This window comes from Macaca nemestrina, unplaced genomic scaffold, assembly GCF_043159975.1.
Source record: "Macaca nemestrina isolate mMacNem1 unplaced genomic scaffold, mMacNem.hap1 Scaffold_44, whole genome shotgun sequence".
Lineage (NCBI taxonomy): Eukaryota > Metazoa > Chordata > Mammalia > Primates > Cercopithecidae > Macaca > Macaca nemestrina.
In genome coordinates, this window is record NW_027257673.1 from 717,481 (window position 1) to 730,555 (window position 13,075).

Genomic DNA, 13,075 nt, shown 5'->3' on the forward strand with positions numbered 1-13,075 from the left:
CACAAACCTAAATCATAGAGGACCAGAAGACAATAGAAGGAGAGTTACACAGTCTCAGGATGAAAAATATTTCCTAAGCATGTCACCAGAAACAGACACCATAAAAGAAAGATTTTCCCATACTGAAGATATGGGTGGGGCGCAGTGGCTCACACCTATAATCCCAGCCCTCTGGGAGGCCAAGGCAGGTGGATCTCTTCAAGTCAGGAGTTCGAGACCAGCCTGGGCAACATGGCAAGACCCCGTCTCTACTAAAAATACAAAAATTAGCCGTGCATGGAGTCTCGCTCTGTCGCCCAGGCTGGAGTGCAGCGGTGCGATCTTGACTCACTGCAACTTCCACCTCCTGGGTTCAAGCGATTCTCCTTCTTCAGCCTCTTGAGAATCTGGGATTACAGGCATGTGCCACCACACCGGGCTAATTTTTTTATTTTTAGTAGAGACGGAGTTTCACCATGTTTGCCAGGCTGGTCCCGAACACGTGACCTCAGTTGATTCACCCGCCTCGGCCTCCCAAAGTAATAGGATTACAGGCATGAGCCACTGCGCCCAGGCTGGATTCTTTATGGAAATTGATAAGCTGTTTCTAAAATTCATACGGAATTCAAAGAACCAACAATAGACAAAACAATCTTGAAGAAGAACAAGTTTGAGAACTTACATTTTCTGATTTCAAAGCTCGCTACAATACAAAGCTATACTAATCAAGACAGCATTTACTGGCAAGATGATAGACATATAGATCCATAAAATAGAACTCAGAGTCCATACATTTATGGCCCATTGATGCTAAGACAAGGGTCAAAACATTTTAATGGGAAGGAGTAGCCTTTTCAACAAATGGTGTGGGTGCATTTGTGTCCTCACACACACACAAATGAAGTTGTATACTTAAACCACAACATATACAAGAGATAAAATTGATTTTAAAAACCCAAATGTAAGAATTTAAAACTGTAAAATTCTCAGAGGAATAAATCTTTGTAACCTTGATTTAGGCAGTGATTTCTTAAGCTCTACCAAAGCATAAGCAGTAGGAAAAAAAAAAAGGTGAAGTTTCATTTCATCAAAATTAAAACCTTTTGTAAATCAAAAGACACTAACAAAAAATTGACAATCCATAAAATTGGAAACAAAAATTGCAAATTACTTATTTGAAAAAGGATTTGTATCTAGAATATAAAAACTATTACAACTGAATAATAAAATCACAAACTCATTTAAAAATATGCAAAGGGCCAGGCGTGGTGGCTTACACCTGTAATCCCAGCACTGTGGCAGGCCAACCCAGATAAGACTGTTTGAGCCCAGGATTTCCAGACCAGCCTGGGCAACATGGTGAAACCCTTTCTACAAAAAAATGAGCCAGGAATGGTGGCGTGTCCTTTTAGTCCCAGCTATTCAGGAGGCTTAGGTGGGAGAATCAATTGAGTTCTGGAGTTCGTGGCTGCAGTAAGCTGTGATTGTGCTACTGCCCTCCAGCCTGAGCTACAGAACGACCATCTCAAAAAAAAAAATATATATATATATAGACATATATATATCGACATACTTACATAGTGTATTTAGATACACACTAAAGAAATTTATAAAATCTTAAGAATGAGCAAAGAATCTGAATAGGCATTTCTCCAAAGAAAATACATAAATGATCAGTAAGTACAAGAAAAGATGCTAAAAATCAACAGCTACCATGGAAATGCAAATCAATACCACAATGAAATACCACTTCACATCTCCGGGATGGCCAGAACCAAACCAAACCAAACCAAAACAAAACAGATCAGATAGCAAGTGTTAGGAAAGAGGTGGAGAGAATGGAACCATCACATACTGCTGATGGGAATGTGAAATGGTGCTGTTACTTTGGAAAAGTATGGAAGTTCTTCCAGTGGTTAAACAGAGTTACCATATGATCTAGCATTCCCACTCTTAAGTACATACACCCAAGAGAAATGAAAACTATGTCCACACAAAACCTTTTACAAGAACACTTACTCATAATCACCAAAAAGTGAAAATAACCAAAATTTCTATCAACTGATAAATGAATAAAATGTCATATCTATACAAAGGAATAGTATTTACAAGTAAAATGCTATAAGACAGCTGAACACTGAAAACATTATGCTAAGTGAAAGAAGCCAGGCTGGGCACTGTGGCTCATGCCTGTAATCCCAGCAGTATGGGAGGCCGAGGCAGGTGGATCACTTAATGTCAGGCGTTTGAGACCAGCCTGGCCAACATGGTTAAGCCTCATCTCTACTAAAAATACAAAAATTAGCTGGGTGTAGTGGCAGGTGCCTGTAATCCCAGCTACTCAGGAGGCCGAGGCAAGAGAATTGCTTGAACCCAGGAGGCGGAGGTTGCAATGAGCTGAGATTGCACCACTGCACTCCAGCGCGGGCGACAGAGCGAGACTCCCTCTCAAAATAAATAAATACAAAAAAAAATTAAAAAAAAAAAAAAAAGAAAAAAAAGAAAAGAAAAGAAAAGAAAAGAAAAGAAAGAGACAGGGCTGAGAGTGAAGTCCTGAAAGGATATACACAAACATACACCCTCCTCCCCCTGCCTGCATATTGGTATCATTCCATTAAATCAGCAGTCTTTGACTAAGGTTGTAACTCTAATTGTAGTATTATCTAGCCTAAATTTTCTTTTTTTTTTTTTTTTTTTTTTTTTTTGAGACGGAGTCTCACGCTGTTGCCCAGGCTGGAGTGCAGTGGCGCGATCTCGGCTCACTGCAAGCTCCGCCTCCTGGGTTCACGCCATTCTCCTGCCTCAGCCTCCTGAGTAGCTAGGACTACAGGCGCCCGCCACCGCGCCCAGCTAATTTTTTGTATTTTTTTTTAGTAGAGACGGGGTTTCACTGTGGTCTCGATCTCCTGACCTTGTGATCCGCCCGCCTCGGCCTCCCAAAGTGCTGGGATTACAGGCTTGAGCCACCGCGCCCGGCCTCTAGCCTAAATTTTCTATCTTTTCTAGAAGGATTTTCTGAGAGCTTCCACGTCTATGAAGCTTTTCCTTACACGGCACCACCTCTACCCAGGCAGCACTGAACTGATCACTCCCCCATCTTTCTCACAACTGAAGCTTTTCACATTTTGCCACATTGTATTACAGTGATTTGTTTACAAGTCTGTCTCTGCTACAAGCCCAAGCTCTCTCTGAGGACAGAAACTTAAATTAACTGGAATCCCAGACCCTAGCAAAATGCCCAAAATTTAGTTGTTACTTAAAAAAAAAACTACTAAACACGTCTTACAGTTCAGACACATTAAATGTACAGCAGTTCCTATTTCTGCCATCACAGTATTATTACACAAAATCTAAACATTCTTTAAATACCCTTACCTGTAGCAAAACAGAAACAGCATAACTCAAGAAGGAAGGATGAATGACTACATTTAAACTTTTTATATTCAGCCACTCCAGTTTTTTTCTAGGATTTTAGGGTCAATACATATTCCTTTCCTAAAGGGTTTGGATGTCCACAGGCAACCAACCATGGATATTAAATAGTGATTAAATTCTTGATAAGTCTTGCTGCTGAAATCAAAACCTGATTTTGTCTAACGGGAAAGAAATAAAAAAATTGTCACTATCATCTATTTTCCCTTTCCTCCTCCTTCCCATCAGGTCACGTAAATCTAGACTTAATTTTTGAGTAACAGTGATTTAACAGAGCTTTCTCATTCATACCTTTTGTACCAAACATTTTTCTTTGCGGCAGTCAGATTTTTACGATACCTAACAGAAAAAAACAAACAGAATGAAACATTTAACATACCTTTGAATACAATGCCTTTGACATAGTAAAATACAAAAATACACTATAAATGTAAATATATGCAAATATGTACATACACAAATATCCAGTTGTCTAGTTAAGGATTTTATCCTTTTGTGGTACATTCTCAAGTGAAAATAAATAGAGGCTCAATAAGTTGTACACTTAAGATGCTTACTTCACTAAATAAAAAATAAACAATAAAAAATGCTTTCAATGTTTCACTATTAAAAAATTAATAAAGTTCTGGCTGGGTGCGGTGGCTCACGCTTGTAATTGCAGCACTTTGGGAGGCCAAGCTGGGTGAATCACCAGGTCAGGAGTTTGAGACCAGCCTGAGAAACATGGTGAAATCCCGTCTCTACTAAAAATACAAAAATTAGCTGGACGTGGTGGCGTGGGTGCCTGTAATCCCAGATACTCGAGAGGCTGAGGAAGGAGAATCGCTTGAACCTGGGAGGCAGAGGTTGCAGTGAGCCAAGATCGCAACACTGCACTCTAGCCTGGGCAACAAGACCTAGATTGCATCTCAAAAAAATAAAAATTAATAGAGTTCTCATTCATAAGTAGGGGTTGAATGATGAGAACACATGGACACAGAGAGGAGAACATCATACACTGGGGCCTGTCGGGGGTGAGGGGAAAGGGGAGGGAGGGCATTAGGACAAATACCTAATGCATATGGGGCTTAAAACCTAGATGACAGGTTGATAGGTGCAGCAAACCACCCCATGCCACATGCATAACCATGTAACAAACGTGCACCTTCTGCATATTTATCCCAAAACTTAAAAGTAAAATGAAAAAAATAGAGGCTCAAAAATGGTCACTGATGTAAAACGTACTTTCTTAATGGAAAGAAAATGATGCAGCAGAAAGCACAAAAGGGAAACCTACAAATATGTTTTTCTTGTCTGAGAACTATTAACTAATTAGTTTTTAAACATTTTAAACTTGACATAGTCCTACAAGTTACACCAACAAGGTCTGCACTTAGCCAGGCATGGTGACTCATGCCTGTAATCCCAGCAATTTGGGAGGCCGAGGTGGGCGGATCACCTAAGGTCAGGAGTACGACATCAGCCTGGCCAAAATGGTGAAACCCCGTCTCTATGAAAAAACACAAAAAATTAGCCTGGCGTGGTGGCAGGCACCTTTAATCCCAGCTACTCCGGAGACTGAAGCAGGAGAATCGCTTTAACCCGGGAGGCAGAAGGTGCAGTGAGCCGAGAAGGTGCTGTTGCACTCCAGGTTGACAAGAGCAAAACTCTGTCTCCAAAAAAAAAAAAAAAAAAAAAAAAAAAAAAAAAAAAAAAGTTTACATTTATGGACTGAGAAAAGTAATTTCAGTCCACAAGTTACAGAATTAGAGGAGACCAGAAATAATACTTACAGTTCCACATAATTGGCAACAGCTCCCCTTATCTCCCAGAAAATATTTTTATCAGAGAAGGTACAAATACTTAAAGCAATTGTCAGCAAATGACTTAATTTTTCCTGAAGACACAGCAATTAGAATGAACAACGCTGAGTGCAATAGTACCACTGCACAACAGGTCCTTAACTATGATTTTTTTTTATTCTGTAGCCACACCAGTGGAGGATTTAAAAACACCACAGCTGTCATGGCCCCATATTGGAATCTCATGTCCAATAGCAAGCCTGATTTCCAGAGGCCCTGGCCAAAGACAAGTAGGAATATTTTTTGTATTACAGCTGAAAGATGAAGAGAAAATTATAATATACCATTTCATAAAATGGTAAAAAGGCTTTGTACCTGCTCATAATAAAACACCTCTGGTTCAGGATGTTGGCATCCAGGCTGAAGAGTACAGAATATAAGATCCCAGGAAGAGACACCACCACTAATGGAAGGTTATAATGTATATATGTGTCACACACCTTTGAGAAGGAAAGATAACATCAGTATATAGACTATTCCCCAGAACTTCTCAACCAAGTTCACCCAAAGAATCATCAGTATAAGATAATAATGTAACATTAGCTTTGGACATGCCTGACTCCTAAACAAACAGATAACTATAAGCTTGCTTAACACAGACTTCACCAAATATCAGTCATACTACAGAGGATAATTTCTAAAAGACCATTACTTGAATCTTTCATTTCTTCTAGGGAAAGGTCTTACAGTTAGGGGGACAGGGTAAAGGAAGGAAGGAGTTCTTTCCCCTTAAGTCCCAAAATACTTATTTATCATATGAGTTAGCTGTCAACCTAGAAAACAAAGGAGCGTGCTTCTAAGCAAATGCGTAACACAAGACAAATAGGTATTAGCAGAGGAAGCTGGGAAAAGTGAGACTATCATGGACACTTCATGGATATTAAGTTGCTGCAAAAGTAATTGCAGTTTTTGCCATTGAAAACAATAGCAAAAACCACAATTACTTTTGCATCACCCTATAGTTCTGCCCAGGTTATATACTGTAACACAATAAAAGGGTACTAGGTACCAAGAGAAGTAAGGCAGTTGAAAAGTAGACATGGAGATCTGAAGAAACAACAAGAAATTTTTGGTTTCCACCAGGAGTCACGAATGGAAGGAACAAAAAATAATGCTAACAACAGACTTCTGTCTAGGACCAGTGTTAACACAGGGTAATGCTGTGGTGCCTGGACCTTAGGAAAAAAAAAAAAGCATTTGCTTTTCCACGTGGTTTATGAAAGTCAATTGTTCTGGAGAGAAAATAATCATGAACTTCAAAATGTAAGGTTACTTTAATGATGCTAATGAGATCACAGCCTACCTTAATATTTGTGCATAAAATTTAAATACTATGCCAATAAAGTGAATAGCCTTCACAAAAATCCCAATGGGGAAACTGAAACATGTTTTACCTTCTCATAGAAATCCAAAATAAAGTGCAGCAAGAAAGTTCTGTTGCTCTCCACGTGCACTGCAGTAGTGGACAGCCACCCTACATAGTGGAGCAGTTTAGACACAGAGCTCATGGATCCCCCCAGTTCTCTCTCTGCAATAAGAAACCATAACATTCAGATAGAGTAGCAAAAGTGGTCACAATTTCCAAGCTAAAGGTGAATAATATAAAGGAAAAAGGTGGTGAAGGTTTCAAAACTATCAGTGCTCCAATGTATAATTTACTTTTTAAAAAATCAGTGGTTAATCATAAAACTACACACAGCCTTCCAGGGAATCATTAAGACGAAATCACATAGAACATTCTAAACAACCAGACTCTACTAGTAAATAACAGATAAATACAGTATTAAGCTCCAAGCAGTTATGAAAATTCTCAAGTGAGAGATATAAAAACCACTAGAAATATAGGTATTTCATTAACAGTTAAGGGGAGAAAAAGGCTCACATAAAAGTGACATGAAAAATTCATGGCCAAGCACAGTGGCTCACATCTGTAATTCCAGTACTTAGGGAGGCCAAGGCAGGCAGAGTTCTTGAATCCAGGAATTTGAGACCAGCCTGGGCAACGTGGCAAAAGCTCTTTACAAAAAATACAAAAATTAGCTGGGGTGGCAGCACACACTTCTAGTTCCAGCTACTCAAGAGGCTGAGGTGGGAGGATTGCTTGACACCCAGAGGCAAAGGTTGCAGTGAGTGAGACTGCACCACCGCACTCTAGCCTAAGTGACAGAGCAAGACTGTTCAAAAAAAAAAAAAAAAAATCAGGCCATGTGCAGTGGCTTATGCCTGTAATCCCAGCACTCTGGGAGGCTGAGGTGGGCAGATCACTTGAGGTCGAGTCTGAGACCACCGTAGCCAACATGGTGAAACCCCGTCTCTACTAAAAATAAAAAAATTAGCAAGGCGTGATGGTGGGTCCCTGTAATCCCAGCTACTTGGGAGGCTGAGGCAGGAGAATACCTTGAACCCAGGAGGTGGAGTTTGCAGTGAGCCAAGATCATGACACTGCACTCCAGTCTGGGCAATATAACAAGACCCTGTTTCAAAAAAAAAAAAAAAAATCAGGATGAAATGTGAAAATGGACAAAATGATACAGTAAACTAGAAAACAGTGACAACTAATTTATTCGAACCTAATCAAATGTGGTTTAAAGGAATAAACATTAAAATGACTTTAGGAATCGTTTCCTATACTGTCAGTAACATTGTAACACAGATGCACAGAAACCTACCCTACACAAATCAAAACTCTGTTTTGCCTGAATTCCTGAGCTTTATAAAACGCTGTTAAACATATTTTCACTTGAATTTGGTGTGGCACAGTGACTCATGCCTGTAATCCCAGCACTTTGGGATGCTAAGGCAGGCGGATCACCTGAGGTTGGGAGTTTAAGACCAGCCTGGTCAACATGGTGAAACCCCACCTCTATTAAAAATAAAAAATTAGCCAGGTATGGTGGTGCAAGCCTGTAATCCCAGCTACTGGGTAGGCTGAGGCAAAAGAATCCCTTGAACCCAGGAGGTGGAGTTGGCAGTTAGCCAAGATCATACCACTGTTAAACGGATTAGGAAAAGACTTACAAATGTGAATTCACAGCTTTACTCTCCTATCTAGGCAGTCAACAATGGTTATGCACAAGGAAAAGAACATGTATAATCTTAGAATTTCAGAGATGATGACGACTCTACTACTGCCCACCACCATGATAGTTCAGTGTCAGGACAATCAATGATCAGGAGACCATTCAAATATGCAAGCATCCACACATAGCCAGTTGGCTACTTGCAAAACTAAGTAGTTTTTTGTTTTTTTTGTTTTTTTTTTCCGAGATGGAGTCTTGCTCTGTCACCCAGGCTGGAGTACACAGGTGCGATCTCAAATCACTGCAACCTCCTTCTCTGGGGTCAACCAGTTTTCGTGCCTCAGGTTCCTGAGTAGCTGGGATTACAGGCGTGTGCCACCACATCCAACTAACTGTTATATTTTTATTAGAGACAAGGTTTCACCATGTTGGCCAGGCTCGTATGAAACTCTAGACCCTCAAGTGATCTGCTGGTCTCAGTCTCCCAATGTGCCGGAATTACAGGCGTAACCGTATCTTAACTATGATTTTGGGTAGCACTTGGCAACTGTGTCAATTTGAAACAATGACGATTGCTTCAAACAGTCTCTTTTGAAGTATTTTTCCACACCACACTATTGGCATTTTGGATCAAACAATTCACTGTTCAGGACTGGCTCTTACTACCCACGCAGCCCCTGAAGCACACTGAGCATCCCCACCTCCCACATATTAAATGACAGTCGCAACCTCTTCCCGGTCACCATGACACCAGAAATGCCCCCTCCCTTCAAGAACCACTGCTGAGAAGTTTTCTACCCTTCTCTTCTTATGATAGATAACTACAATTTACTCCCTTTTTGACAATGATATGGCATATGGTCACATGCCAGAAATATGGCATTACACCTATATTTACTCAATTATTGAAAACTTGAGCTATACTATATAATGCCAAATATTGTTATGACAAGCAAAATTATCCACATGTCCATTAAATTTTAGAAAGCAGAATTCCTTTTTAAATTGTCTCCCTTATGATACTAATAAAAGGAAAGATAATACAGAAACTGTAAGGCAACTATTTCAAGGGTACCGGAGACTTACACTGCAACTTGGCCAAATATTGTAGATGCAAACATACTGTTTTGTTCAATCTTTTGCTCATCTGGAGAATAGAGAATGAATAAACATGGGTCCAGGCACAGCAGCTCGAAGAGGGGAATGCAGGTTAGGGATAACCACAAGTAAGAGAGAAGAATTTCAGGCTGGATGTGGTGGCTCATGCCTGTGATCCCAATACTTTGGGAGGCCAATGCAGGAGGATAGTTTGAGCCTAGGAGTTCAAGACCAACCCAGACAACACAGTGAGACCTTGTCTCTACAACAAAAATCAGCCTGGCATGTTATATTGGTGCACACTCTTGGTCACAGCTACTTGGGGGCTGAGGTGGATCGCTTGAGCCTGGGTGGTTGAGGCTGCAGTGAGCTGAGACTGCGTCACTGCACTCCTGGGAGACAGAGAAAGACCCTGTCTCACACAAAAGCGGAGAGGGGTAATTTCAAAGGTACAGTTCTTGATGTAATTTAGGTAGAAGAGGTTAAACATTTAAGTGGAGTTTCTTTTAAATAGTGGTTCTCAAACTTCAGCATGCACCAGAATTATAGTAGTGTTTAATTACAGAGCCCTAACTCCAGAGTTTAATTCAGTAGGTCTAGGCCAAGACCTAAGATTTGCATCTCTAACAAGTTTCCAGGTTATGCTGATGATCCAAGGACGGTATTTTGAGAAGCATAGCTTTACAAGATGTTTACTACCCACTAATGCTCCATTTCCTTCTAAAAGTGATCAGGTGTATCTGGAAACAATTTAATAACGAATATGAAGAATTAAAAACAATTTTCCAGGCCTAAGTAGCTTCTACTCTCTATTCTACCAAAGTAAGAAACCACTATAGGGATAAGAACATACAGAAAAATGAGTCTGGGCTCATCTGTTAACCAAGCTAACCACTAGCTATTTACAACTGAAGCTAAGGGGAATTTGAACATTGGTTAGATATTTAAAGATACTAAGAACTATTGGCTTGGCACGGTGGCTCACGCCTGTAATCCCAGCACTTTGGGAGGCCAAGGTGGGTGCATAATTTGAGGTCACAAGTTCAAGACCAGCCCTGGCCAACTCTGTGAAACCCTCTCTCTACTAAAAACACAAAAATTAGCTGGGTGTGGTGGCACATGCCTGTAGTCCCAGCTACTCGAAGGCTGAAATACGAGAATTATGTGAATCCAGGAGATGGAAGTTGCAGGGAACTTTCATCAACCCACTGCACTCCAGCCTGGGCAAGGGTGAGACTGTCTTTAAAAAAAAAAAAAAAAAAAAGCTTCTAATTTTTTAGGTGTCATAATAGTACCATATTTTACAGTTGAAACGGGAGCTGAGTTTTGCTTTAAAATAATGGAAAGGAAAGGTGAAATGTATTATAGATGAAAAAAGGTTAACCAAGAGTTGCTAACTGTTGAAGATGGGTAATGGGCACAGACGCGGAATACTGCAGTATTTTCTCTACTTTTGATTGTATTCGTAATTTTCTATAATATAGTTTTTCAAATGCCAAAAAATTACGTGGCTGATAATAGAATTTACGAGAAGCAGCCAGGCACAGTGGCTCACACTGGTAATTCCAGCACTTTGGGAGGCCAAGGCGAACAGATCACCTGAGGTCAGGAGGTTGACACCAGCCTGGCAAAAATGGCAAAGCTCCATCTACAAAACAAAACAAAAACGTAGCTGGGTGTGGTGGCACATGCCTGTAATCCCAGCTACTTGGGAAGCTGAGGCAGGAGAATCATTTGAAGCTGGGAGGTGGAGGCTGTGGTGAGCCAACATTGTACCACTGCACTTCAGCCTGGGCAACACAGCGAGACTCAGTCTTAAGACAAAAAAAAAAAAAAAAAGTGTAAGAGAAGGCAAAAAACTTTAGGTAGAAAGAGTCAAAACAATCTGACTATGCAGTTCCTTGAAATTTAGTCTTTTACTTTGAAGGTAAAGCACACATATAACAAAAATTTAGGGTTCTCATTTTAAACTCCAAAGTTAAGATAAATTAATGCATATAACCAAAATACAGGATACGAACATACTGTCCAGCTACCCTACCCTCTATTTTTTTTTATCTTCTGATATCTCTGCTGTCTATCACTTGGAAGCTCATCCAGATTCACTGAGGAGCTTAGAACTCTGTATCATGTCCTGCCATCAACATCTCAGTTACACCAGTGTCCATGCAAATGATCCCAACATTTCAGTTTCAGTTTCTTGACTTTGAATCAAATAACCTTCACCTTCACTCCACCTTAGTTACCCAGTCCCACAGATACACACTAGATTCTGTCATAACCTGAACTGAACCACACTGGGCAATAACTGAAGGCTCCTTGATGGTGCTGATACCTAAGCTGCAGCTTAAAATACAACTCAGGGTTACCCAGACCAGAGTGTCCACTGGCTGGAATTTATTTGATGCTCAAAAAATGTTTGTTGATTAAAAGAATATAAAAGTAGTGACCTTATGAAATTTACATTACTAATTCAATTACCTGAATACATTTAATTATATCTTCAGTTTGTCCTCCTAAACTACAGGTTTTTCCCTTTTATTTGCGTAATGTAACATATTCTTTCTTCAAATCCAACAGTGTAAAGATAAAAGTCCAACTCAGCTCTCTTTATAAAGAGTTTCAAATTGAACAAATTGAACAAATATTATTTACAAATGATGTCAGGTACTTAAAAAACGTTTTTGTTGTTGTTTTTGAGACAGGATCTCACTTTGTCACCCAGGCTGCAGTGCAGTGGCACATCTACAGGTCACGGCACCCTCGACCTCCTGAGCTCAAATGATCCTTCTATGGCATCCTCCTGAGTAGCTGGGACAACAGATGCACGCCACCATGCCTGGCAAAGTTTTGTATTCTTTGTAGACATGGGGTTTTGCCATGTTGCCCAACCCGCCTCAGCCTCCAAACTGAAACTGCGGAGATTACAGGTGTGAACTACCACACTCGGCCAAGAAAAAGACTGTCAATGGATATCTAAATAAATTTTAGTAAAGAGTGGTGGAGTGTGGAAGAAGCAAGTGAAATCTTACTTGTAAGAAGGACTCTGCCCTCACAAAGTATCCAGGAAGTTGGTAAATTCTTTTCCATGTTTGTAATTATTCACCTTGTACCAAATACATTCTAGAGCAGGAACACTAAATATAAGCATCTAGCTGTACCACAATAAAAAAGTGCACAAAACAAAATTATCACCAAAGTTACAAATAAGTGACAAAGTAAAAAAGCCACTAGTCTCATACATCCTGACTAACTCATAATGTAGACGAGAACAGACAGATGGAGGTGACAGTGAGATGTTCCTCAACAACTTGGTAATCTAGGGAAAAGCTTAGAGTGAAAAAACAAGTGGAGAGAATTCACATATAATGAATAAGATAAACTTTGTATCACAGTCATCCAAGCAAGTTATAAACATCTGAATTGAAAGTTTTAGAACACTCTAGACTTCAATTAGGGTAGGCTGGGTATAACGTAAAAAAGATTGAAATTTAGTAAGTGGAAATCTAATAAACTGTATCATATTCCATTTAAAAGATTCAGAGTAGAAGAAGAATTGGCCTGGAACCAATCAAAAGCAACTTTAACCACCAGAAGAATCGGAAGTTGCTTATCCAGTAAAGAAACACTTAATTTGGTCAAAAGAAATGCTATCTTCCCACTGCCCCCCACCACTGGAGGAATGAAATGCCCAGGCTTTACTAT

At 40.0% G+C, this 13,075-nt stretch overlaps 1 protein-coding gene across 14 annotated transcripts in view; it reads right to left on the reverse strand.

Annotated features, from left to right (window-relative positions):
- Window positions 1-13,075, reverse strand: part of LOC139361350 (centromere protein I-like) — a 59,026-nt gene that overhangs the window by 30,173 nt on the left and 15,778 nt on the right. For 12 of the 14 annotated variants that reach the window (XM_071089978.1, XM_071089981.1, XM_071089984.1 and 9 more), the window contains 3 exons: window positions 6,647-6,780; window positions 5,568-5,692; window positions 3,703-3,750 (listed from right to left, as the gene is read on the reverse strand). In XM_071089978.1, the coding sequence (XP_070946079.1) occupies window positions 3,703-3,750; window positions 5,568-5,692; window positions 6,647-6,780 (307 nt within the window). Of the gene's footprint in view, window positions 1-3,408; window positions 3,573-3,702; window positions 3,751-5,567; window positions 5,693-6,646; window positions 6,781-13,075 lie in introns of those variants that run through there. The other 2 variants (XM_071089989.1, XM_071089983.1) reach the window with 2 other exon arrangements.